We start from the raw sequence: 24,019 nt of genomic DNA, 5'->3' as shown, positions 1-24,019 counted from the left end.
TGGCTATCAGTGAATCTTCCATAACTTATACCCTTTAAACTTCATATCTCGCTTTCCGAAGACAGTATTCGAAAAAATTAATTTGTTCGAAAGTTATAGGTTTTGGCAAGCAAATAAGCCAATCCGGACCAGTGTGCAATGGCGTCGATCGGACTGCCCCAAATAACGCGATGGGGGTGTGGTTCAACATTAAATTTTACCTTGATTTCCATATGAGGTGTCATTTTTTTGGAAATTTCGCCACGAGGTAGTCCTCCGTCGAGTTCAAGAATATTGACGCAAAAATCACTTGCACTTGGTAAATCATTTTATTTTATAACTTAGAAATTAATACTTAAAATTGATATTCACATTGCGTGACGAAAGTCCACAATAACAGTCCGATTAAGCCAGAGTCGTACCGATGGTTCATCAAGAGGCATGCTCCTAACCCTATGAACAAGAGGGTATGGAACAGGACTCCATTGTTCGCTACTCGAATATATAACAAATAACTTGCTTATCTCAGATAACCATTTGCCTAATTAAAGAAATATCTCAAAAGTTAGCAATGCTCACTTCTTCGTAATTAATAAAATAATATTTATTGGATGTTTGCTAGAGTATATATTCGTCTGAATCCACCACTCGAAGTTATACTCATGAAATATTTACATATGCACATATTGGTAAATAGTTTAGAATTCTGGCAATCGGGATAACTTAGCGCAATTGATAATGCAAAGTAATAAAATCGTGCATGTGCTTCAATGATAACATTAAATCAATAGATTATATAAATTAGACAGATTAAACCAACACCAAGAAAAATTTAAACAACGCAAAGCGATTCCTTTGTTTATGCCCATTTAAAAAAATGTTTTGGACATTGATTCAAATGTTTATAAGAGACTTTAGCACTGAAGATAAATCATACTAAAGGTACTATGGTTTTCGTCCAGGTCGGATTTCGATGAATGGGATGAAATGAGATTTCGATGAATTTCGATGAATCTCATCCACTTAAGTACTTGCCTGCTGCTCAGGATTAAATATCATATTAAGAGGGACATCCATTCGCTCTGTGGAATCGAAATCTTCCCCACGCATATTCCGTTTGACTCCATGAAATCGTATATACGCTCCTCTGAGTCCTTGCTTAACTATGAAAAAATACATAAAATGTCACATCAGGCATGGTTGAACATACTTATGCTCCACTGTACTCATAGAAATCAAGTATTGTTCATGGTTACTTATTACATAATAACTTTACCACAGTGGTATTCTCAAGTACATATTTAGTTATAGCTCGATATTAAAGTTTTGCCATGTCGGCACCAAATTTCTACATTTGCCGATATGATTTTAACACCAAGCAGTAGCAGTTTTACCACTGAGAATGCCATAATAGATTATACACGATTTCTACAAATATATACCCATCTTAAAACATTTATTAGTAAGACTTACGTTTAGATTCGAAAGTACAACCCGATTCATTTCACTCATCGCAATGAGAACTCGTTGAAACAAATCCATCTCATTGTTGGTCAAATCAATGGTCACGTAATTGAAACCGTACGTCATAATTTTCAATGTTTTAAGCCCTGAAATTTTTGTTTAAATGTAAAAAAAATTTCAACCATAATGTAAATAAACCTAGTTATGTACACTCTTAAAAATAATGTTCCTTTTCTAAAAAACACATGCACTCTGATTTCTAATTTAAGTAAATTATATTTACTAAATCCAGTGTAAACTTCTCTTTTTCAGGATAAAATTACTTTGGATTTAGTATTTATGATTTGCTTAATTTATAATTCAGAGTGGATTTAGTTTTCAATAAAATAACTTCAAAAAAGCTTCCTTAGGTGAGGCGCTGCTAAAAGTGAAAAACAAGATTTCTGGCCTTATCTTTTAAATATCTCGTTCCCTCATCATTGTAACAGGAGATGGTGGCTTTGCATCATCACGAGGCCAGACATTTTGACCACATAACATACCACGCCGTTTATTACACACAGAAACTATAACAAAAATTGCATTTGCCACTAAAAAATTAATTAAAGCATTGCTAACTAAAATATATATTGATGCATAAACAGATTATAAGCTTGAGTTTATAAAAACTATTTCAGAGGATGAATATGATCGAATTAGCTAATAATTTATTTCACAAGCTAACCAGTACTTCAGGCAGCGAACGTCCATAAATTGCGTAACGCAAGAGGGGGGGAGTCTAAGGCTCCAATGATATCTTGCCTATGTTACGCATGTAAAAGGGGATCTATCAAATTGCTATTTTTGCGTTACATAATATATGGATGGCCCGCAACAACATTTAATTGACTTGTACAATTTTCTGCATGTGTTATACAAACTACTTCAACCACATTTGCTGAATTTAAAAAATGTCCTGTTCGAAGATTTAAGGGTAGGATTTTCTACCCTTAAATCCTACCCTTATTAGGCGGTAGTACATTAAAGGCTAATTGTATTTAGTAGCACAACTAGTTCTCAATACGAACGAGAAAATAACAAATGATAATTTTGAGAAATTCGTGAACCTAGACTTTCTTCCAGCGAGTTGCGAATTATTGCGAATATATTTTTTATTAGAAGAAGCTTGGCGTAATGTCTGGCCTCGTGGTGATGCAAAGCCACCATCTCCTGTTACAATGATGAGAGAACGAGATATTTAAAAGATAAGGCCAGAAATCTTGTTTTTCACTTTTAGCAGCGCCTCACCTAAGGAAGCTTTTTTGAAGTTATTTTATTTCATGGATTTTAGGCGATTCATATTTTCAGACAATTAATTCCACTTGTCAAAATTGTTAATCTATTCTTCAAATATTGTGAGCACTTTGAACCAGGCAATAAAACGGACAGTAAATTTGACAAAGCAATCTAATTATTAAATTTAAAATTTTCAATAGAATTTACAATTATCCCTAGTCTGGATTAATAATCACCAATCCGATATTTCGTAACTCTGACCAGCAAGTGCGTGTCTAAATGTTTTATACCAGAAATTTCTTAAAGGCGACTACTATTATTTTTAGTAAATTGCAATATTGGCTGCTAATAGCAACCAGCTACATTGCAATTTTGATGAAGAATGCTAAACAACATGAATAGTTTCAGATGCTTCCATCAAAACTTTTTCAGTTTTGGACCGATCTCAGTCGGATTTGTTTTAAATGACGCACAACCGATTTCTGCATGATCAAATCAGGTTTTATGCATATATTCCTTTGACACAAGTGTCTCAAATTTTGATTCTAAAGTTTCAAATTGAAATTTGAGGGCTTCAAATGCAACTTTTCCATCGGGAAAGCTGTAAAACCGCATCTCCTCATTCTCCTCTGAACGATTGCTCTTTACACCATTTGCGTAGGATTAACCGTTTAGGCTCTAGCCTTGTCGACAGTTTCAAAGGGTGTATACGAATGCATACTTAGGCTTCGCCGTAATCATGGTGACGCTTTTTTTTTGCGGGCACCCATTGTTACTTTTGCCTCACCTAAGAAAAAGGGAAACGATTTTTAAGAGTGCACTTATGTAGACCACCTTAATTAAAAAATTTGACACTCACCCTTAAATAATTCCTTACTATGCCAAAGAATTTGTAAAATTTCCAAAATTTCTTCCGGATACGTGGGCACCGCCAAATTCAAATGTTTCAAAGTTTCCTAACCCACACATGCCTGCAGAACCACGCCCAACTTCATCCCACTCTCGCCCCCTTTCCAATGCGTGTCCACTTACTTTTAACCTCTCCAAGTTCGGAAACACTGTCTTCAATCCGTCCAAAAGTGTGGGATCGTGCACTTCGATAAGCTCCAAATGCTTCACACTTATCAAGGTTTTTCCCTGATTGCAAATATTTCGTAAAATCTCCTCCGCACATTTCGACCTTTTGTAAACCCTTCCAATCGCCACGGTTTCCAGGGCGGGTAGCATCTCTCCGATATTTCGGAGGAGATCGACACTCCGAAAAATGTCGACCATTTCGATCCTTAAGTTTTTCAGTTTTTTCATCATCTTCCCTCCCGCAAGGAGGAATCCGGTTGGAAGGAATCTTTCAAAATTGTAGATCCCCTCCATCCCATCCCGGATCATTATTTCGGAGTTTTCGACATTTCGGAAACTTAAGGTAACAAGGCTCTCGCTTACTTTGTCCAATATTCGCGCTATGTTCGGAAGAGCGACGAGGGCAGACACCATGTCGATCGGTTTAATCGAATCTTGCGCAATTGTTAGTGATTGGAGAGATTTTGAAGAATTTGAGAAATTTGGATAGTATCCCCAGGGAAGAGTGAGGTCCCTCAAATTCGGCGCAGTGTTAATCACCGCCTCGATAAATTTCGCAAGAAATGCGGTCACGAGGTTAGAACTCAGCGAGAACTTTGTCAAGTTTGGTCTTACTTTGAGCATACCTGTTAGAAAAAAATATTTTTTCATGTGGAATTCACTTAGAATGGAATCTTTTTTCAAGCTACACCGGGATCGACTAGCGAGTTATGTCAAAAAATCAAGCCAAAAATTAGGAGTCACGTCACACTCATCTTTTCATTGAATGGCCCCTTTGAAGAAAAATATTAAAGGTCAAAGTTCACACAAGCGTCTTGGTTTTCGCCCCGTGGAGGAAAACGCAAGAGAAAATTTGCTCAAAACTTGAACTTGACCGCCAATATTTTTCTTCAAAGGAAAGATGAGTGTCACGTGACTCCTAATTTTTGGCTTGATTTTTTGACATAACTCGCTAATCGATCCCGGTGTAGCTTGAAAAAAGGTTCCATTGTTAGTTCAAAAACTTGAAAAAATTCACCATTCATTTATTCAAACTTCGAAAATGAATAGTAGGTTTATTCATTTAATTTCAAATTATTGGATGGAATTCCCAATACTTGTCTTCGTTAAAATGAAAAAAAACTAACAAAATTATTCAGTACTTCTGCATGAATAGCAGCTGAATAAATACCTATGTAATTATTCAATATTCACTCGTTCAGAAATTTTGAAAAAATTCATGCATTTATGGATTCATGAATGAATAAAATGTAAGCATTCTCTATTAATTAAATTAATCTGTGCAGTTACCTTTCTGCTCCTCGATTGGCATGAGATTCTGTTTCGCAAATGTGCACGAAACCTTGAGCTGTCTTAAATTCTGGCACGACCTTCGCAACACGTGGTACACCGATGCAAAACAGGTTTCGTGCTGGATGAAAACTTCCAAAATTTGTATTATCCCGCTAAACTTGTCACACGAGTGCATCACTTTCGCGGAAAAGATGGCCGCGAATGGGGATTCTGGGAATGCGGCGCTGATTCGTTTCGCGACTCGCTCATCTAAAGTGGAACAAATTTCAAAAAACGGGACGGCATCGGATTCAATAAGTTTGTCGGGGTGACGAAGGTTGAAGATCAGCTCGGTGTTTGGAACGGAGAGGACGACGTCATTCCAAAATGGACACACGAGTCGCGCAGTTTTTAACAGGGTTGAACTTTGTTTTAAAATTTGTGTCAAAATCTGGAAATTGGAAACACATTTGCAAAAAAATTGAAGTGAATTTTTTTTTAAATAATATTTTTATACAATCGGGTTATTTAGCGCAATCTCCTGAACGTTTCGGTTGTCTACAGGGGACCCCATTTTTGTTTTCTAAAATTTCCTGTTCATTAATTAACAAGTGTTTTTTTAGTATCTCGTATTCTGTGAATTAATTCCAATTTGTATCGTTGTAAAAAAATAATATTCGTATTTTACTAACCTTATGAGTGCTTGCAAGCTGATCAAAATCCTTACATACGTATGAACTTATTTAATTTAAATTTCTGGAAAGCAATTTCTGTAAAATAAGTACTTCGTATTTTACTTGTCCTTTAAAGATCCTTCGTTGACTGCGAATGTTGAGTGAATGAATCATGTTGCGCATAAATGTGTGAGATGGTTACAGCACCGAGGGTACGTAAGGTTCAGTAAGGGAACATTCATAAATTATGTCATCAATAAACTACCCATTTTTAGACCACCCACCCACCCCCGTCGCTATCCTAAACCTGCCAAGCTTAACATATATAATATATGCAAAAACACCCTAGCCAACTTTTTGATGACGTCAAATATGGACGGTTCCTAGGGACAACCTTTTTAAAAGGGGTCAATAAACTCTTTTGGGACCGTGCGTAAAGCATGCCTTTTATTTTGAGGCTCCAGAATCAACCCACTGAAAGCCTAGGTAATTAATGGAATTACTAATACGAAAGTACATCCTACGGCACAAAATTGATTACCTCCTTAATGAACGATTCCCCTGAATCTTTTTTCCTCAACCCAATTCAAAGCAACGTCTTTGTTCATGTTGGCCCTGGACATTCATGTTTTCCCAAGTAAATAAATGTGTGATTGTGAAATGCAGGTACAGGTGATTCACTTATTCGTGTGAGGATTTGATTTATACTCATTAATAGGTATGTCAAGAAAATCCAAATCTGTTTTCAACATTGGATAGAGCAACTGAATAAATAATTAGTCCTAGAAAACCACCGGAAAAAAAGTGTCGGGAAGTTTTTTTTGTCGAGAAAAAAGCGATGCGATCTTAAAGTCGAGAATAAGGGACGTCACAGCTGTTGCACGATTACACGATTACAAGTTTGCGTCAGAAAAGACCCAGTTGTGGGCTAGAAAAATTATCAAACCATTCCACGAATAAAAGAATCATCCATCCGTAAACACACGCGTAATTTTGACACTAATAATTTAACCTGGGAACATGCATATATCACGTCGTTGCTTAAAAATTATTTTAAAAACTTTTATGTAGTGTATGCCTTATGAACACAAATATTCAAAAAAAAATTAAAATTACTTAAGTACATTACATTTTTCTATGTTTAACAAAATGGTTAAGAACAAAACTTCTGGTTAAGAATAGTCCTGATAAGAAGTTTAATGATTCCAGATTAAATTCCGTAATTAGTACATAAAACATTTCCATGTACATATTTACATTTATTATGTACATCTACAGTTCAACTGTATACAACCAACTGTAACAGTTGGTTAAGAATGCAGGACCGCATCGTACAATACAATCATTTACCCGTTGCACCTGTGTTCATTACCATCTAGATATTAGGAACATGTACTGTTATTGTGTCAGCTACACAATTAGTAAGTGACATTCATAAATTAATCTAATTATGGCTTACTTAACTTAATTGCTCCTTAGGAAGGCTGAGTCTGTATATATGTTTAAACCATTGTTGGCTTCGCACCCACGAAATGTTGACGTTTGCCTTGGTAACTCTGGTATTTTTTGGCCAGTCTTCGTACCAGGTGGGGGAAGAAGATACTTTCCTCTATGACGTATTTCCCCCAGGGTTTCAGTGGGGATTTGCCTCCTCAAGTTACCAGGTAGGTACACATTTATTTAATCTGGGGGGGGGGGGGGGGTTGGTTATTCCGAAATTCGTCAAGATCAACACCTTTTTAATCAGATCTGGGGATTTATTTTTTGAAATTCTGGGCAAGAAACTTATTTAGGATACTTAAGTTGGACAATAAAACGACGTTTCTTAAGTCAAGGTTTCAATTAGTTTTCTCAAGAATTCTTAAACTTGAGATCTTCTCGTTGAAAAACTTTACAAAATTTATGTATCATTAAAAAATTATAATACTATGGTTTTAACGATTATTAAGTTGCGTCAGCTACTTATTGCGATCACATTGTTCGTCTGTCTGTCCGTCCGTCCGTAAGCAGGATGAATGCCTCAACATAGTCAAAAGCGGTTTTCGCCATTGCGCATTGTGCTTCTAATTTTTAGTTCTCGGTCGAGTCCGATAATGGAGTCAATCGGACCACCCCCACAGCGCCAAGGGGTGTGGTCGAAAATTAAATTCACGTTAATTTTCATATGGGGTATCATTTTAAATAGGAAATTTCGCCACGAATTCAACGACATCAATATTTTTGACCTTATGATCTTGACGACGAGGTCAGAGGTCACAACACATAATTTTCATATGGGGTGTCATTTTAAAGAAAATTCCACCGCGAATTCGAAGACGTTTATATTTTGGACCTTCTGACCTTGAGGGGTCATAGGTCAAAAGATTCGTAATTGTCGTATAGGGTGTTTGAGCTAGGTCCTTGCGACTACCCGTCCCAAGCGTAACTCTGATTGAGAACTGTGGAGTTTAAGTGTCTGGTCATAAAAACAAGACCCGATGGTCAAAAAACTATACTTGAATGTGAAATAAACTGAGAAAGAGAGACTCTTTGGCTTTACTCTACTTTACACATCAATTTATTTACATAAAAGCAATTAATTAGAGAATAATTCCAACTAAATATATTAATTCTCTCTATACTGTGAATGACACGACCAGTTCTTTGGCCTTCGTCATCTTAACGGCGCATTCACACAAAAAACGTACCTTTTTTAAAAATTTGAGACGCCCGCTCGGAGTCTCACTTTTTCCATGTAAAATTACTCATTTTCCAAAATACATACATGAAACTAAATATTATATTAAATATGGAGATTTATGGGTAAATCCAACATAGGGTGTCATTTTAAAGGAAATTTGACTGCGATTTCAAGGACGTTAATATTTTTGACCGCATGACCGTTAAGACGAGGTCATATACGATAACGTTAAAGGATACTTGAATCGCTCTTACGCTATGTTACGGTAGATGTTATTTTATATGCGGAACTATGTGTGAATCGTCGTCTTTTTGTGGTGAAAGGAAAAGGAGAAGTTTATTTGAACTTATCTCTAAAGAAGACAAAATGCAACTGACTACCAACTATCACGTATTGTTATGCTAACGCTATTATTCTCCTGAGAATAATAGCATAACAATGGTAAACCCACCTTCTCATCCCAAGAAGGTGGCTTTACATTGTCCAATCCTAGTTTACATTATATATTACAATATCATATTACAATATCATATCTATTACATTATTATTAAGCAGCAGTAAAATGTGTACATTTTACTGCTACACCGGCATCGTTAAAATAAAACTCGTAATACATATTCTTTGGTAACATCTACATCTAAGTGAACATACAGAATTATTTTCAAGTTCATTCTGGGTAAGAAAAGCTGATTTAGCACAACTTGGAACTACTTGTAAGTATAAGATGGAATTTGAACTTGTACCTTGCATGCTCAGCATAATCTTTAGGATCGGATGATCCGACATGACATGGGTAAGTAGAGCTAATGTAACAATTTAGTACTCGAGCAACAGTCGAATTCAACACACATCATTTACATACAAAGTGGTGATTATTTGAAATACGGGAATTATAAAATGGTATCCGAAAGTAACGTTTATACATATTTCCATATATAACTGTGTAAAGCTGGTGTCACTGCATATTTTAGTACGTCTAATTTGTTTCTTTGTCTTAAGAATTGCGTCGTTCTGATGATGTGGTTGGTGGCGTTAGGACGGGCGTTGGGAGAAGATGCAGGCAAAGGACCGAATCCGTGGGCGGCTCTGATGGGGCCCGATGATTTTCGGGACCTCATCTGTAATCGCAATAGGTCGATGGAATGGAATCTGGTCTCCCCTTCCAACAGGCCTGTCGGACCTGTTTACGGGCAGGGAATCAATCACATCCCAACGTATTCCTTATCAGGATGGTTCCAGTGCTGCACGAGTGCGCGATGTGGAGGGATTTCCCCCAGCCCAGCAAAGGGGAATACTTTGCGGCGAATTACGTTTGTTCGGTTTCTAGCGGACTTGCCGTCGGAGATGGCAACCGAGGTCCGAAAGGATATATGTTTGTCGCCAGAGGCATACATACGTCGGAGGACCAACGACTTGTTAGGCCAGTCCTCCTTTGCGTGGTGGGGCCAGTTCTGGGAGAGGATTTCGGTGTTAGAAGTTGACGACAACCTCTAAATCCGTAGAGGTCAGGGGTCCTATATCTCAAGATAGGAACATATCGGACCTAATTCTAAATTATTAATTAAATATGCACTTCAAAACAAATAAACTTGTCAATGTGTATATATACAGAATTGTGATGTCCACATTATTCACGAAATCATATAATTACGAAACATACGGATGGGAGCATTAGCTATACTCATTATATCTATCTGTGCATACGAACTAAGTACGTAGAAGCATTTTCACATACACAGAGAGTCCAAAATCACACTTGCATACAACGAGTTGTTTATAAAAGAGTACGTAAATGCTGTATGCATTCACAATTGGCATTACTTGCCATAATTTCATACTTTTCATAATTTTATAGCTTAAGAGATGCTCTACGCATATGAAACGCATTAGTGTACTTCTATATGTAAAATAATCATAAATGGAAGATTTACAGACAGTTATAGACTCAGATATAGAAACAGAAGTAGGAATTTTCAGATCATAAAGAATGATCATGCTTTTATAATTTTTTTTCTTTTCGTGACCAAACAAATCTAGTGCCATGATGATGTATATATCAAGGTGGGGAATTCATCGGGATGGAATGAATTCCATAAAAGTCAATAATGGAACTGATTTGGTTGGTGCTGATTGGATTTAAGCCTAAATAATTTATATACGATCATATCCTATAATATCAAATTATCCAAATATCCTATAATAAAACAAATTATGCTAATGGTACCCAAATGTTACGCTAATCGAAATAACATATATAGAGTTGTTATTTAACTTTACATTTACAATATTTACATACTATTCCGGGATCCAAACATGGAGATCCAAACATGGAGGTAGACTTAATGAAAGGAGAGAAAGATTTTAGAGGTCGGATCTCTGTATGGATTTCCCGTTGGAAGCCCGAGTAACCAAGAAATGAAAATTCCCTTAATCGGGAAATGGGATACACCGAAAGAAGATATAGAATTTGATAAAGCCTGAAATTTCATTTGGGGAAGAGTCCAAATTAGGTGAATATAAGCCAATTCACGCAATCCAATTATGTTAAGACCTGTGTGATTTTGTTGTTTGTATAGTGAGGAAATACATTCCTGGAGCAAACCACGTAAAAGTTTACTGGGGATTAGTAGTCCCAAATGGACTCTCTTCTTGTTCAGGAAGGCCTCCAGAAGGGAGGACTCCGTACTGACCAGGAATTGTACATTTTTACATTTTAATGCGGGTAGTGAGAGCACGGAGGAGTTGGCAGAAATGCCTTCTGCTCCTTTCTCCACGAACTCACTGGGAAAGCATTTCCTTACCATTAGTAAAGGACTATTGGGGATAGAAGAGGCAAAATAGATGGGAGTATCAAATGGTTTGGGGTCACATTTGCCAATTCTTACGGGTCCAATTAAAAATTGGCCCGAGAATTGCGCGAGGTACTGTACGGCGTCGTGGTCAGAACAGGTGGAGGTGATCTCTGGGACGATTTCTTGCCAGGAAGAGGAAAAGTTAGGTTTTTTTAACAGGAAAGAAGGAAGGGAAGTGGGAGAAATGGATGAATGATCATTCATTTCGAAGTCTAGTCAGGAAACTAGATTCGGGGTAAAGATGATTCTGCTCAGGAACAGCGGAATGACCTTGATGGAAAGTAATCGCCGGCGCGGACCCAATATTCCGATTTGGTTGTAATTGTTGTTGGTAGGCGATAGATGGGTACGAGGGAGGGCGATATGCTTGATTTATCTTCGTCCGGGAGGCTGGGGCGTACGGCTCCGGGTCAAGCTGTTCGGGATTAATGTCCACGCATTCTATTCGTCGTTTCTTGCGGCATGCAATACAACAAGCCACAAGGAAGCCTAGAAAAAGTAGGTTAAAGATTAAAATAGCAATTAGCCAGACCGTCATGTGGTGTGTTAATTCTGCCTCAGTCAAAGCTCGAACCGGCCTAATCTGAGCATAGGCGGCTCCGGTGGCAACATGAATCGGACGGGATAATCGAGTAAATTTATAGAAAAGATAAAAGATGATACAGGCTAGAAAAACATCTCCAAATAATGAAATGCCTCCACTATAGAGAGTGGAATGAGATGCTAAATGATGTATAAAACTGTCTCGGGTGGCGAATTGGTACTCCTGGCCCACGTCCAGGACCAAATCGGACTTAAACCAGTTGGGGTTAAAGGCTTTACTGAAATTCGCATGGCCTTCGCTACTGAGGAGTGTCTCATCCAGCCGGTTAGCTCGGACAATTTGGTCCCCGGTTAGATAGCTCCAACGGGATGGAATAATGATTGAAACATGAGGGATCGTCGGCATTTTCTCGTTAGGATTATGAAAACAGGGGAACGGGGGACGAACATCGTCATGTAAATTCTTCTCAAACTTAAGAATGCAACCACAATGAAGGCGAATAAGAAAAGAGCCCTGAGTGAGAGAAGCATTGGGAAGAAAATGTTTAGTAAGTTCGCCAGATAAACTCAGGCATTCGATCCAGGTAGCGACAGAGGGAGTCGAAACTGCGAAACTGTAGGAATTGTGTTGAAAACCTAAACTCACAACAGACACACTTGACGGACTGTGATCAACACACTTAAAGGGGCAGGCGGTGTGCAATACCTCTGTAGAAACCCCGCCCTCTGAAAGTAATGCCTTGACGCAGTCCACATTATCTCGAGCCGAAGGGGAGTAGGGGAAAAATTTACAGAAATGAGCGTCTACATTACAATAAGAAGAGTCGGCAGCGTTGACGGGGTAGACATGTTGATCACCGATGACGACAAATAAATGACTTTCCAACAAATGACACATTTGTGCGGCATGGTTTGCCGGGGTGTGTCGGAAATTCAGGCTAAAGACTTCGGCTAATTGAAAATGCACTTCATGAAGACGAATCGGAATGTCTAATTTGATGGTCAGTTTACCGTTTGCCATATTGGAAATACAATGAGCAAGGGGGTACTGAAAATAAGCACTAATGTGAGAGAGAGGGATGGCAAGACCCATATTAGAAGTATTTAAAGATTTCTCAAGGGAAATTAATTCATGGGAGAGTTGAGCGGGGCTAACCGCTAATGGACTTAGTTTGGATTGTGTGCATGAAGATAGGATTTGGGCGTAATGATTAGCCTTAAGCGAGCGCATTGACGCTTCAGATAATTGGGCCATAGACAGGAGGGTTCGAATCGAGTCAGAGGAGAGGTCCTCTAGTTGGTGGGTGATCTGTAAATGCTCAGAGGTGGCCTGAGTACTAAAGTGGTCAGCTAAACGGCGTAGCCCTACGTCCGTGTCATGACGAAGAAGATTTATACCCTTCGCTAATACAATATTTTTGGATTCTGTATCGTGAATCGCTTCTCGGGTCTGAGAGTATAACCGCTCAGCGTCGAAAGTGGTAGAGCCAACTTCGGGTGGGTCAAAATAGTTGAACAATTTGTTGCCAAGATACAGGGTAGCCGCACCAATAGCAGCCGACGCAGCAAAAATTTGCCGACGGGGCCGGTGGCCATTGGGAACGACCCATCGGGTTTCGCGGCGTCCACGTCGGAAAAGATCAGTAACCTCTGCAGACGTGACGTCGGAGGGGGTTTTAGGAAGCGTCTCATTAAAATGAGAAACTTGTATGGTCTCTTCCGTAGTATTGGAAGGAGGGCGACGAGGGAGGTCATTGGTGGGGACGTGGTGTGTAACATTTTCCAGAATAATGGGTGAGTCTGTAGAAGAGGGAGTTAAAGTCGAGGCCAGGAGTGTTGAGGGTGGGATAGCCGTAGGATTGTAAACAATAGTTCGTGGGATAGCCGTAGTGGGTGCCCGCTCAGTGATAGGAGGGTCAAGATGTGGGGAAGTACGCACTGCTTTGCCTGTAAGAGCAGCGATGAGTTGTGAAGACCGAGCATTAATCGCGGCAAGGTTGGAAGTTAACATTTGGTTGAGAATGCAAGAACAACTTAGTTGATCTGGTGGAAGCGTCCGACAGTGTTGATCCAACTGAGAAGCATAATACGTATGCCAAGGAGTGAAAGAAAAATGGATTTCAAAGAAAATTTGGGTTGAGTCAGCGTAAATTAATACGGATTTCGGAGCCTGTTTTATATACACGCCACTGATAGGTAGGTAGGTAGGTATTTATTCAAGATTGATGTAGCATTAGCTTTTACAATCATCATTTTCATTTCATACAAAACATTTAGATAGATATTAGCAGTATGGGTGTAGAGGGAGAACCGGAGATGGTCTCGGAAAACCTCTACATGTATTGGGAATGTGGCCCAATACACCATTCGGCCCATAACTGCTGGACACCAGGTAGGAAAATGTATGCCAGTGATACATAGGCGGATTCCGTGGTGGTGGTGATATCCAAATGAGGGTGGCGTCTGCATGCGGAAGTAGACAGGTGAAGGTTGTTGGGCGGGGGCTGTCCACGGACCGCGGGATCTTGCCCACGTCCCCCATGGTAGCCGTAGCCGGGGCCGACGACACCCCCACTTGCCCCTTCCCCCATCACAACACAATCATGTCATGGGACCCCCGTAGACCTGACCATGCCGCCTCCCGTCATGCACGACCCCCTCCGCCACTTTTCAAACAACCACTCCCCACGGTCACCACCCCGATATACCAAACAAAAACCTACCTGGGGAGTCCCTCCAAGGCGTAGATCCTCCCGTGCACTGGGTCCGGCGAATCCATCTTCGCCTGATGGCTCAGCTTGTCGTTGCTGGGACGGGTGTGGCAGGGGGTGTCACTAGGCACGCAGGTGGGGGGTGTGAGTGGACGAGGCTCACGTGGCGAAAAGCCTTTAGGACACACTTTACTTGCCCTGGCACACCCGCGACCCAGCGGCAGGAAGAACTGGGGGTGTCGGACTTAGGATCGATTTAAGATCATCGGGTAATTCATATAGACTGTTGTCACAACTAGGGTCGTCATCAGCATCAGACTCGTGGGGCTGGGATGGTCCTCTGATGGGAAAAGGGGTTGAGGCGGGTCGGAGGCAAATGTGAGAGGTCGTTCGCCGATACGACGAAGTCGCTTTAAATGAACGACTTGCGTCTCAAAGGGGTAGGCAAGTGTGGCAATACGATAATTTTGAGGCGAGATCTTTTCAACAACTTTATAAGGGCCAGAAAATAGAGTGTTCAGTTTTGAAGAGGTTCCTGCGTCAGGTTTGATTTTCGTCAACATTACAAAGTCGTTGACTTGGAGTACCAATGGTTCATGTGACTTATTATGTAATGTGCGATGACGCTCCTGGCTCTGAAGAATGGCATATTGCGCAGAAATACGAGCGGCTTGAAGATCCTGAAGGAAAGTTGGTGGTAGCCCGCCCAGGTCTAAGCCAGTTTCAAAAGGTAAGAGCGGATGAGTTCCATAAAGAAGGAAATGACTTGAAAAACCGGTCGTGCCATGTAGAGCTGTATTGATGCTGAAGATAATGGCAGGAAGATACAGGATCCATCGAGTGTTATTATTTGCGACGTAGGCTCGGAGGGCAGTACTAATCAACCTGTGGGCCCTTTCAACCTCGGAAGCAGTTGAGCTATAACTCGTCGTGAAGACCGGAGAAATGCCAAGTTGCTTGAAGAAGGATTGGGTATACTTTGAGTGGTGCGTGGAATGATTATCAAGAATTATCTGACTAATCACACCAAAGCGACAAACGATATGGTTTAAGAGGAAAGAGACAACATTTTTACTTGTGTACTTAGCATAAGAAGCGGCCACAATATATTTAGTGAGTTGATCGGTACAGACGAAAACAAATCGATGGCGGCCTGGACTGCTAGCAACTAGGGGGCCCTGCATATCAAACATCACATAGCTAAAAGGTTGAGAAGGAGTAGGGATAAGATGGGGTCGATAAATTCCTGGGATTTTGGTATTTCGGCTCTTAGTCTTACTACAAATGACACAAGAGGCGACATACGTAGCGATATCGTGGCGCATTGAGTTCCAGAAGAGTTTGCGAGCAACTTTAGAATAGGTTCGATCACGACCTTGGTGAGCCCCACCAAGTGCATGATCGTGGTAAGCAAGAAGGACCTAAGGAACTTTTGAGGATGGCACCCAAAGTCGTAGGCGACCTTTAAAGTCGCGTAAATACAATAATCCGTCAATTAGAACCAATTTACCAGTGGGGTCCGGGGTATGATCAAGTTTTCGCATTTTGGGGCCGAGAAGAGAGTCGGTACGTTGAGCGTCTCGAAGAGTTCGTCGATGATCGGAAGGGAAAATAATATTTAACTCCGAGGTTAGCCGAGTCTGCTGGGCCTGCTTTTGGGTTTCAGTAAGTTCATCAAAGGTGAGACGGGAACACATATCAGCCAAATGGTGAGTGGCCCCACTAGAATAAATCAATTGAATCTGATGATCTAAAAGTAACGCGAGCCAACGAGCTCGTCTCAAATTTTTAGGCTGCTTTTGGCGAAGAAATGAACAGACGTATGTGCTATCGGTAATGCACTTGAAGCGCTTCATGTATAGGTATTCGCAGGACTTACCGAGGCTCCAGCAAACCGCTAAAACCTCTAACTCACAAATTGGGTAATGTCGTTCGCTCGGGAGAAGAGATCGGCTGGCGTATGAAATGACAACAGGTTTTTGGTCCGCCGGATTGATTTGAAGCAAAACTGCTCCAAGACCAGTCAGGGAAGCGTCGCAATGAAGTACACACTGCCAATTATGATGATAATTAGAAAGGATAGGGGGGGGTGACGAGGCATGTCCGCAGATCATTGAACTGGGCTTTACATTCGTCAGTAAAGTCAAAAGGGGCTCCGTTTTTCAACAGAGGGAATAGCTTATTAGCTCGCATCGCGAGAGAAGGGATAAAACGGCGCCAATAATTCAAACTTCCCAAAAAACTTCGTAATTCGGTTTTGTTAGTAGGAGGCTTCATGGTTTTAATAACCTCGACCTTGCTGGGGTCAGGTTTATAACCATTTCGCGTAATAATGTAACCTAAGCATTTTGCAGTACCTGCCGCAAAGGAACATTTTGACGGAGAGAGTGTTAAACCAGATTCGCGAAGGGTCTCTAAAGCTTGCTTAAGATGAAGTAGATGTTCGGGAAAGGAACGACTAAAGACAAATAGATCGTCGAGGTAGTTAAAGACCGATTTCCATAACATTTGATGAAAAATTTTTTGTAACAAACTAGAGAAAATTTGAACAGCTGAAACGAGTCCCTGGGGTAACCTGAGCCAGCGGAGAGTATCATCACTAGTAATTGTCCCCGTAATATGAGTATCAGAAGAAGAAACAGGGACCTGCCAATACCCGCATTTCATGTCTAGAACGCTTAGGTACTGAAAGTCAGACAAGAGTTGAAGAACATCGTCAACAGAGGGCAGGACGGTTTGGATGTCATAAATGGCCCGTTCATTGACCAATTTATAATTTACCACTAAACGGCCCGTGTCCAGGGTTCGCTACCCCGGGTTTTTGTGGGTTGGGGTTTTTGGGGTTTTTGTGGGTTTTTGGGGTATCAAATCTCCGGAAAAACCCTAATGCTTAATGGGGTTTTTGCGGGTTTTTGTGGGTTTTTGTGGGTTTTTCCCGGGTTTTTGTAAGATTTTAGGACAGATTGAAACAAAATTCCTTAAACTACAACTTAAATCAATGCTAATTAAATTGACGGATTCATCATAAAATTTTGAGAATTTTCATGTGCGACTTGAATTTCCAAGTTTTATTGCATATTTCCAAGTTTGCATGCGAAATATGAATTTTCGATTTAACAGTCCAACTCAATGATAACGCATAAAATTGCATGTCAAAATCGTATATTAAATTACTTTTTATCTAATATATAATTTAAAGAATTTTGGTTCAACCTGCCCCAAAATCTACAAAAACCCACAAAAACCCACAAAAACCCAAAAACCCACAAAAACCCAAAAACCCACAAAAACCCCAAAAACCCCGGAAAAACCCGCGGGGTTGGGTTTTTCTAGAAAAACCCCGGGGTTTTCCGAACCCTGCCCGTGTCATCGGGCTTCCTCACAAAGAAACACGGGCTAGTAGTGTTACAGGGGCTACGTTCAATGATACCTGCCCTTTCTAACCGAGAAACTTCAAGGTTCAATTGTTCTCGTTCGGCTAACGACATTTTATATGGACGCACGTGCACTGGGGCGAAGGTGGGTTTGAGATAGAGTTGTACTCCGTCGTGGCCCTTCTCGAATGGACCTTTATATTTACCGAGGTCGGAGTAATTGCTCCCGTCAAAACAAAAACAATCACGATAATGTCGTATAAGTTCACGGATTTGTGATTTTTGGTCCTCGGTGAGGTCGTCGGCAAGTTTCAAAGAAGTCAATTGTGCGTCGGACATGAGAACAGAAAGGGTTGGAGTAAGCGAGGGACTTTTATCCGAGGTGATTTCATGAATAGCATTGGGGGACTCCGAGGACTTAACGGAAAAAGTTTCGCTAATAGGACATAAATAACCTACAATTTCATCCTGATAAAGGGTCTGGGGGTTCCCAAGGCCAGACAAAATTAGAAATTCTAGGTCAGTGGGGGAGACAAGCAGTCCAGGGCCCATGAGTTCATGTTTGAGTAAAAAGGTGGGAGAGAATTCGAACAGGTGAGGAGCCACTGGATTAAAACACTTGTGCAGATGGACAGTAATTGGGACTTTTTCGTAACCTTTGGGACCAAGTGTGAACGTGTGCTTTATAGATACGGGTATGGGCTCCGGGGAGCAGTCTAAAGGTACGTCAGTCGATCCGAGATGATTCACTTCACTAAACTCCGGAGATGGCTTAGGTAATACTTGTGCAGGTGAAATAGTTTGGGCAAGAGCATCCTCCTCAGACAAGAACATTTTAAACACTTCCCCACGGATTTGGATTTCCTGGGTGAAATAATTAATGTGAGTGCCGTGTTCGAGGAGGAAATCATTGCCAAAAATTAAATCTCGCTTTAAGGATGGAATGATATAAACCTGATGCTTATATCGTTTACCATTAAGGATGCAAAAGAAGCGAATAGATTTAGAAACAGTGATTTGTCCGGTGACACCTGCGACAGTCATGGGTTCAATATCGAAATGCGGAAAGTCACGAGCAAACTTGGGACTACACCCAGATAAGCTAGCTCCGCTGTCCAGCATGAGAAGTTGTGGGAAACTAGGGCCTGGATGACCCGTAAACTGATCTTTTTCAATAGGAAGACGCACATACACAAGGGTAGGGGTTGAGTTAAGCAAGTTGTAAAAGCCGAGGCTATTGAGGTAACCTTCGCTTACGGCCGCCTCGTCGACTGCAAGCTCATTTAGTTTTCCGTGCGCGCAACCAAGTAGCGAGCGCGGTTCAGGCGTTGCCGGAATGTAGGACAGTCACGAGCAAAATGTCCAAACTCGAGACATTCGAAGCACGGACCTTGGCCATCTTCTCTACGAAAACCCCGAGCCTGGGTAAAAAGAGACCGCAAAGAGGGTTCATTATTTCGGGAAGGAGAATCTCGTCTCCCCTCAGGGTTACGCTCACCGCGAGGAGAGGATTCACGGTTCTGATAAGGACCAGGGGACCGCGCCCTATTAGGCGGAGCATCCTGTGGAGTATTTCTTTGCGGACCGAAATTATTACTTCGGCCGCGTCCGCGTCCTCGTGTATTATAACCCATATTTCCACGCTCCGTGAAAATGATATTGATAGGGGCGTTTCTGATAGGACGTTTCCTTTGTCCTCTATTATTGGGTTTGGGGGCGGACTGCACACATGGGAGCTCCGGAGGCTCCATTTCCACCTGGTGAAAGTGTGCGCTCTTCTTAGCGAGAGAGCTCTCGTCTCCGCGAGATCGCAATTCCAGGCGTCGCATCGCCCTGGAAATATTATCTTCATCATCCTGACCTCCACTAGTGGGGTACATGGAGTGAAACTTCTCCGACTGAAGGAGAAGTTGTTCAACGGTTTCGAAATTGGTGGGGTTGCTCATGGTTATGATCTCAGCCAGATGGGCGGGACATCCTTTGATAAGGTATCTCACCAATTTATCATCAGACATTTTCGGATCAAGTTTACGTAAAAGGGGTAAAAGCTCATATAAGTATTTTTGTGTGTTGCCCTTAAACTTTACAAGCCTGATTTGGCGATGCAGGCTCTCGGGAGTGTCTTTACTCGAGAAGACTGTACGGAATTGCTTTTCCGTTTCTGCCCACGTGAGGGGGATCTTTTTCTCAGCCTGGCCATCGGCATAAATTCGAAGCCAGGCAGCGGGATAATTGGTCAAATGGTGACCAAAATTACGAAGTTTCGTGTCATCATCCCAACCATACGAACTTGCTAAGAGGGAATACCGATGTAAAAAATCCGAGGGATTGTCAGTACCGTCAAAAATAGCACCGCTACTAGCAAAGGGAGGAACGTAAACGGTCGAGTAAGTTAGCGTGGTACTTGAAGTACCACTTGTAGTAGTAGTGGTACTCGAAGTAGTTCCTGTGGTGGTGATGGTGGACGTCATTGTTTCGGGTTCGTAAAATAGGTCAAACTCGAAATCCGTTGGGTAGTGGACCGCTCGCTTAGGTCTGTGTTTAAAAATGCGGGGATATGTTGGTTTGGGAGTGGGAGGTGGAGGTGGAGGCTTGACCGTTTCTACTGAATTATCTGATTGGGTGGGGATTAAGTCAGGGACTACACGGGAGGGAGGACTAACCAGGTCTCCAGACGGCGGTTTACGCGGCGGGGAAAGGGTCGGGAGGGGTGAAGGAGTCGAGGGGCGAGGGAGGATGGGGACCCTCGGTTGGGTTTTCCACCAAGTTGGGTAGTCAATACTGGCACGGGGTGCCACAAGTTGAGGACCAGCAAGGGCGTCTGCAGAGGCGAATCGTTTATACACCTCGCGGCCAACGGGGGCGGAAAATAGGATAGTGGATGGGACACCTTCAGGTAATTCAGGTAGTGGGTTGAGAGGGCCGGGAAAGCCAAGGATAGGTCCCTGTAAGTTTAGGGTGCGAATAGGAATAGAATCCGGTTCAGGACGAATAGCCCGTTTAGGAGATTTAAGCGAGAAAGGATGGGATTTGGACGTGGATGGAAGGTCTTGTTCCCTGGCAAGCAGGTGTCGATCACGCTTCGTAGTAGCTCTTCGAAATTTCTGAGACAAACGACGAGAGGACGAAACACGAGGAGTTTTAGGCGCGCTGGGGGTAGCGACAATAGTGGATTGTTCAGCAATCGGGACAGCACTAGAGGTAATAGCAGGCGAAGAAGGAATTATTCCTGCCCAACGGCCAAGAGCATGCAGGGAGCGGCGAAACGCCGTGGAACGAGGAGGTAAAGTTCGCTCTAATACTGTAGGATCACGGATAAATGGATGGAGGTCATTAGGATGGATTTTGGATCTGGTAGACTCAGCGGGGGCACGATAGGTGTAGGGAAGTTTCTCCGGACTACTCTCAACTTCGGAGTCGGAGGGAGGGGGTGAATGAGAGAGAGGTCGTAAGTCGTCGTCCACTTGTTCAATACGCTTAAATTTTCGGGCCCTTTTAGGCATGAAGAACTTTCTACGGTGGTATAGGGGGGGCAGTTATTGTGACCGGGTGACTATAATAAGAAAGAGGACCACTAGCCACATGCAAAAAATTATGAAATAGCCACAGACTTCTGGAGTAAATAATGAACGGTTTCGGTAATTTGTTACATACGGACGATCGTCTGTCTGTCTGGTCATTAGTTGGCGCATGAAACGATGTGAATGAGCTCGATGAGGTGGGAAAGTCGCTGGCTGCACACGACGACGTGGTCTGGGCGGTACAATGTTATCTCTGCAGCGGGGAACAGCCATAGGGCAGCGATGCAGAAATAGCTGAGTAAACTTAGTAAACTGTGCAAAATAAGTCAGCCTCGTATGGCGTGACAGAGCAAAAGAGGGTGGTTTACTATTATGGCAGGATGAATACGGCACGGTGGGCTGCACTACACACTATAAAGTACAGCGCATACACTCAAGTAAAAATTTTCCCACGCGCTGAGTACATGAGCCCCGTACAGGTGTGGTAATGGGAATAAAATCGACAATTAAAGCAACACACAAAAACAAAACTGATTTACTGGGGAATGAGGCAATGACGAATTACACTCTCACGCCTATTTAACGTCATAACGTGGTGATTTTCCACTCGTGTAACCTTGGTCGAGTCGGGAAGTGAGTTTGAAGGACGTGAGATAAAAAATCGAGACAGGCGTCCTTAGCAACGGCTGAGCGACGCGTCCCGAGCAACGGGGACCCCACAATTCCTCCACCAGTTAAAACTAAACCCGGGCAACAACGGAGGAGAGGGAAGGATGACAAGATGCAAAATAAACAAACGCCACAAGGCGCGCAAGCCACGCCAAACGCAGCCGCCCCTGTCAAGGACAGGCGGGGAAGGAAAGGAAAAGATGAGTCGTTTATTTGTCAAGAGAAAGAAGAGAGAAAAGAGAGAAGAGAAAAACAAAAACGGCCGAACTGACTTTACGCGCGGGCGAAGCCACCAAGGGGGGGCAGTCTAGAGCGTCCTCACGAACAAAAAGATGGATTAGCGTCGTCATCTGTCGTAGAGTTCACTTTGGGGGGAACTGTGGAAATAACAGGTTTGAACCTGGATTAAGAATTTATGCAATGGTTTGTGGGTTGATTGAGTTGACCTCAACCCCTTCAAGTTTTATGACCAATGAAGTTGCGAAGTATTGTATTTATTTGACTTGCTAACCTTAATTTACCTTAATTTATTTAAATTAATTTGTAAGTTTTTTCTAAAATTTTTATATGATTTAAGTCAAATCAAGGTGTAGAATTTTAATGGCTCAATGGGTTACATTTATTTAAATAATGGTTTTATATTTGTTAACTATAGATAAATTGGATTTAAGAGTAATTTTATGTTAATAAAATTGAATTTAGCTCTAAAATATGTACATATCGCCCGTCGCTCTAGTTATAAAATTAGATAAGTCGTAACAAAGTAGATTTTCCGGAAGGAGGATCTTGATTAATGTAATATAGCTTAAGTAAAGCATTTCATTTACACTGAGCTTATTTAGAATTGACTCTAATATTATGATTTTTAAAATTATAACTTTTTAATTTAATTAATTTTTTAGTATAATAAAGAAAATTTAATTTTATATAGTCCGTAGGGGGAAGTTGAAATAACATTAAATATAAAAAATTTTAAAAGTACTCAAAAGGTACCTTTTGTATTAGTGTGAGTTTAATTAATTTTTTATAAAATTTTCTCGAAAAATAAAGAGTAATAAATTATTTTGTATTTGTTGTTGAATTAAGATTAAAAATTATTTATAGAATTGAGATTTTATTCGATTTATTTTATATCTAGTTAAATTAAAAAGGTTTATCCTTGCTATTATAGTATTGATTGAGTTTTAAAAATATATTTTAATTAATTGATTGTTAAATTTAAGGGGGCTATCTCTTAATTTAGTTATCTATATCTTTATATATTATTTAGTTAAATTTTCGCTTAAGAACAGCTTTAATATAATAAGTTTAATTTAATAACTAATTTAATGGGATTTTTAAAAAAAGTTTAGTTATATTTTATTTGTCGGTTTAAATTAATAAAATTTATTAATAATTATTCAATTAGTAGAATTTTTTAAAATAAATTAAAAATATAATAAATAAAAATAAATTAATTCGACAAATTAAGTCACGATTGTTTAACAAAAACATTTCTTTTTTATAAAATAAAAAGTATAACCTGCCCACTGAAAATTTAAGGGCCGCGGTATTATGACCGTGCAAAGGTAGCATAATCACTAGCCTTTTAATTAGAGGATTGTATGAATGGTTGAACGTGGCTTTGTTTTATTTATTTAAATATATTGAAATCAAATTTTAAGTGAAAATGCTTAAATGACTAATTAGACGATAAGACCCTATAGAGCTTTATATATGTATGCTGTTAAGTATTAAAATTTTTATTAGTTAATAACCAGGTTGTATATTTTATTGGGGCAATAAAAGAATAAAATTAACTTCTTATTAATAAATTTTATTTAATTAATTAACTTTTAGTATAAAATTTAATAGAAGTTACCTTAGGGATAACAGCGTTATTAAAGTTGAGAGTTCTTATCGACACTTTAGATTGCGACCTCGATGTT

General features: G+C 40.6%; 2 protein-coding genes and 1 long non-coding RNA gene across 6 annotated transcripts; 1 reads left to right on the top strand and 2 right to left on the bottom strand.

Annotated features, from left to right (window-relative positions):
* Window positions 1–379: 379 nt before the first annotated feature.
* On the bottom strand, window positions 380–5,988 carry LOC118437095. Of its 4 annotated transcripts, XM_035855885.1 has the most exons (7): window positions 5,760–5,988; window positions 5,585–5,660; window positions 5,086–5,518; window positions 3,578–4,421; window positions 3,440–3,505; window positions 1,453–1,589; window positions 380–1,142 (listed from the first exon to the last, which is right to left on the bottom strand). In XM_035855885.1, exons 2-4 carry the CDS (start codon window positions 5,639–5,641, stop codon window positions 3,595–3,597), a joined length of 1,317 nt encoding a protein of 438 aa, XP_035711778.1. In that variant the 5' UTR covers window positions 5,642–5,660; window positions 5,760–5,988; the 3' UTR covers window positions 380–1,142; window positions 1,453–1,589; window positions 3,440–3,505; window positions 3,578–3,594. The 4 variants fall into 4 exon arrangements, with proteins under 4 accessions (XP_035711778.1, XP_035711777.1, XP_035711780.1 ...); XM_035855884.1 differs by lacking the exon at window positions 3,440–3,505; XM_035855887.1 differs by lacking the exon at window positions 3,440–3,505 and having other exon boundaries at window positions 3,751–4,421.
* A 1,271-nt stretch (window positions 5,989–7,259) lies between these two features.
* Window positions 7,260–10,025, top strand: LOC118436913. Its single transcript, XM_035855576.1, has 2 exons — window positions 7,260–7,405; window positions 9,421–10,025. The coding sequence occupies exons 1-2, from the start codon at window positions 7,274–7,276 to the stop codon at window positions 9,913–9,915; spliced, it is 627 nt and encodes a 208-aa protein (XP_035711469.1). The 5' UTR covers window positions 7,260–7,273; the 3' UTR covers window positions 9,916–10,025.
* Window positions 8,666–23,170, bottom strand: LOC118436915. Its single transcript, XR_004835772.1, has 3 exons — window positions 22,970–23,170; window positions 19,877–19,879; window positions 8,666–8,676 (listed from the first exon to the last, which is right to left on the bottom strand). It is a non-coding gene; the product is annotated as an uncharacterized LOC118436915 (long non-coding RNA).
* Window positions 23,171–24,019: the final 849 nt, after the last annotated feature.

Source organism: Folsomia candida, unplaced genomic scaffold, assembly GCF_002217175.1.
Source record: "Folsomia candida strain VU population unplaced genomic scaffold, ASM221717v1 Fcan01_Sc011, whole genome shotgun sequence".
In the NCBI taxonomy this organism is placed as follows: domain Eukaryota; kingdom Metazoa; phylum Arthropoda; class Collembola; order Entomobryomorpha; family Isotomidae; genus Folsomia; species Folsomia candida.
Note: the sequence above shows the minus strand (reverse complement) of the source record. Positions and strands in the feature narration are given on the sequence as shown.

Excerpts from the sequence above, each read along its gene's own strand:
- LOC118436913 (XM_035855576.1), top strand. The coding sequence starts at position 7,274 with ATGTTGACGTTTGCCTTGGTAACTCTGGTATTTTTTGGCCAGTCTTCG. Across the intron at positions 7,406-9,420 it reads TTGCCTCCTCAAGTTACCAG|AATTGCGTCGTTCTGATGAT; the intron begins GTAGGTACACAT and ends CTTTGTCTTAAG.
- LOC118437095 (XM_035855885.1), bottom strand. The coding sequence starts at position 5,641 with ATGGGGTCCCCTGTAGACAACCGAAACGTTCAGGAGATTGCGCTAAAT. Across the intron at positions 5,519-5,584 it reads TTGCGCTAAATAACCCGATT|ATTTTGACACAAATTTTAAA; the intron begins GTATAAAAATAT and ends TCCAATTTCCAG. Across the intron at positions 4,422-5,085 it reads GCCAATCGAGGAGCAGAAAG|GTATGCTCAAAGTAAGACCA; the intron begins GTAACTGCACAG and ends TTTTTCTAACAG.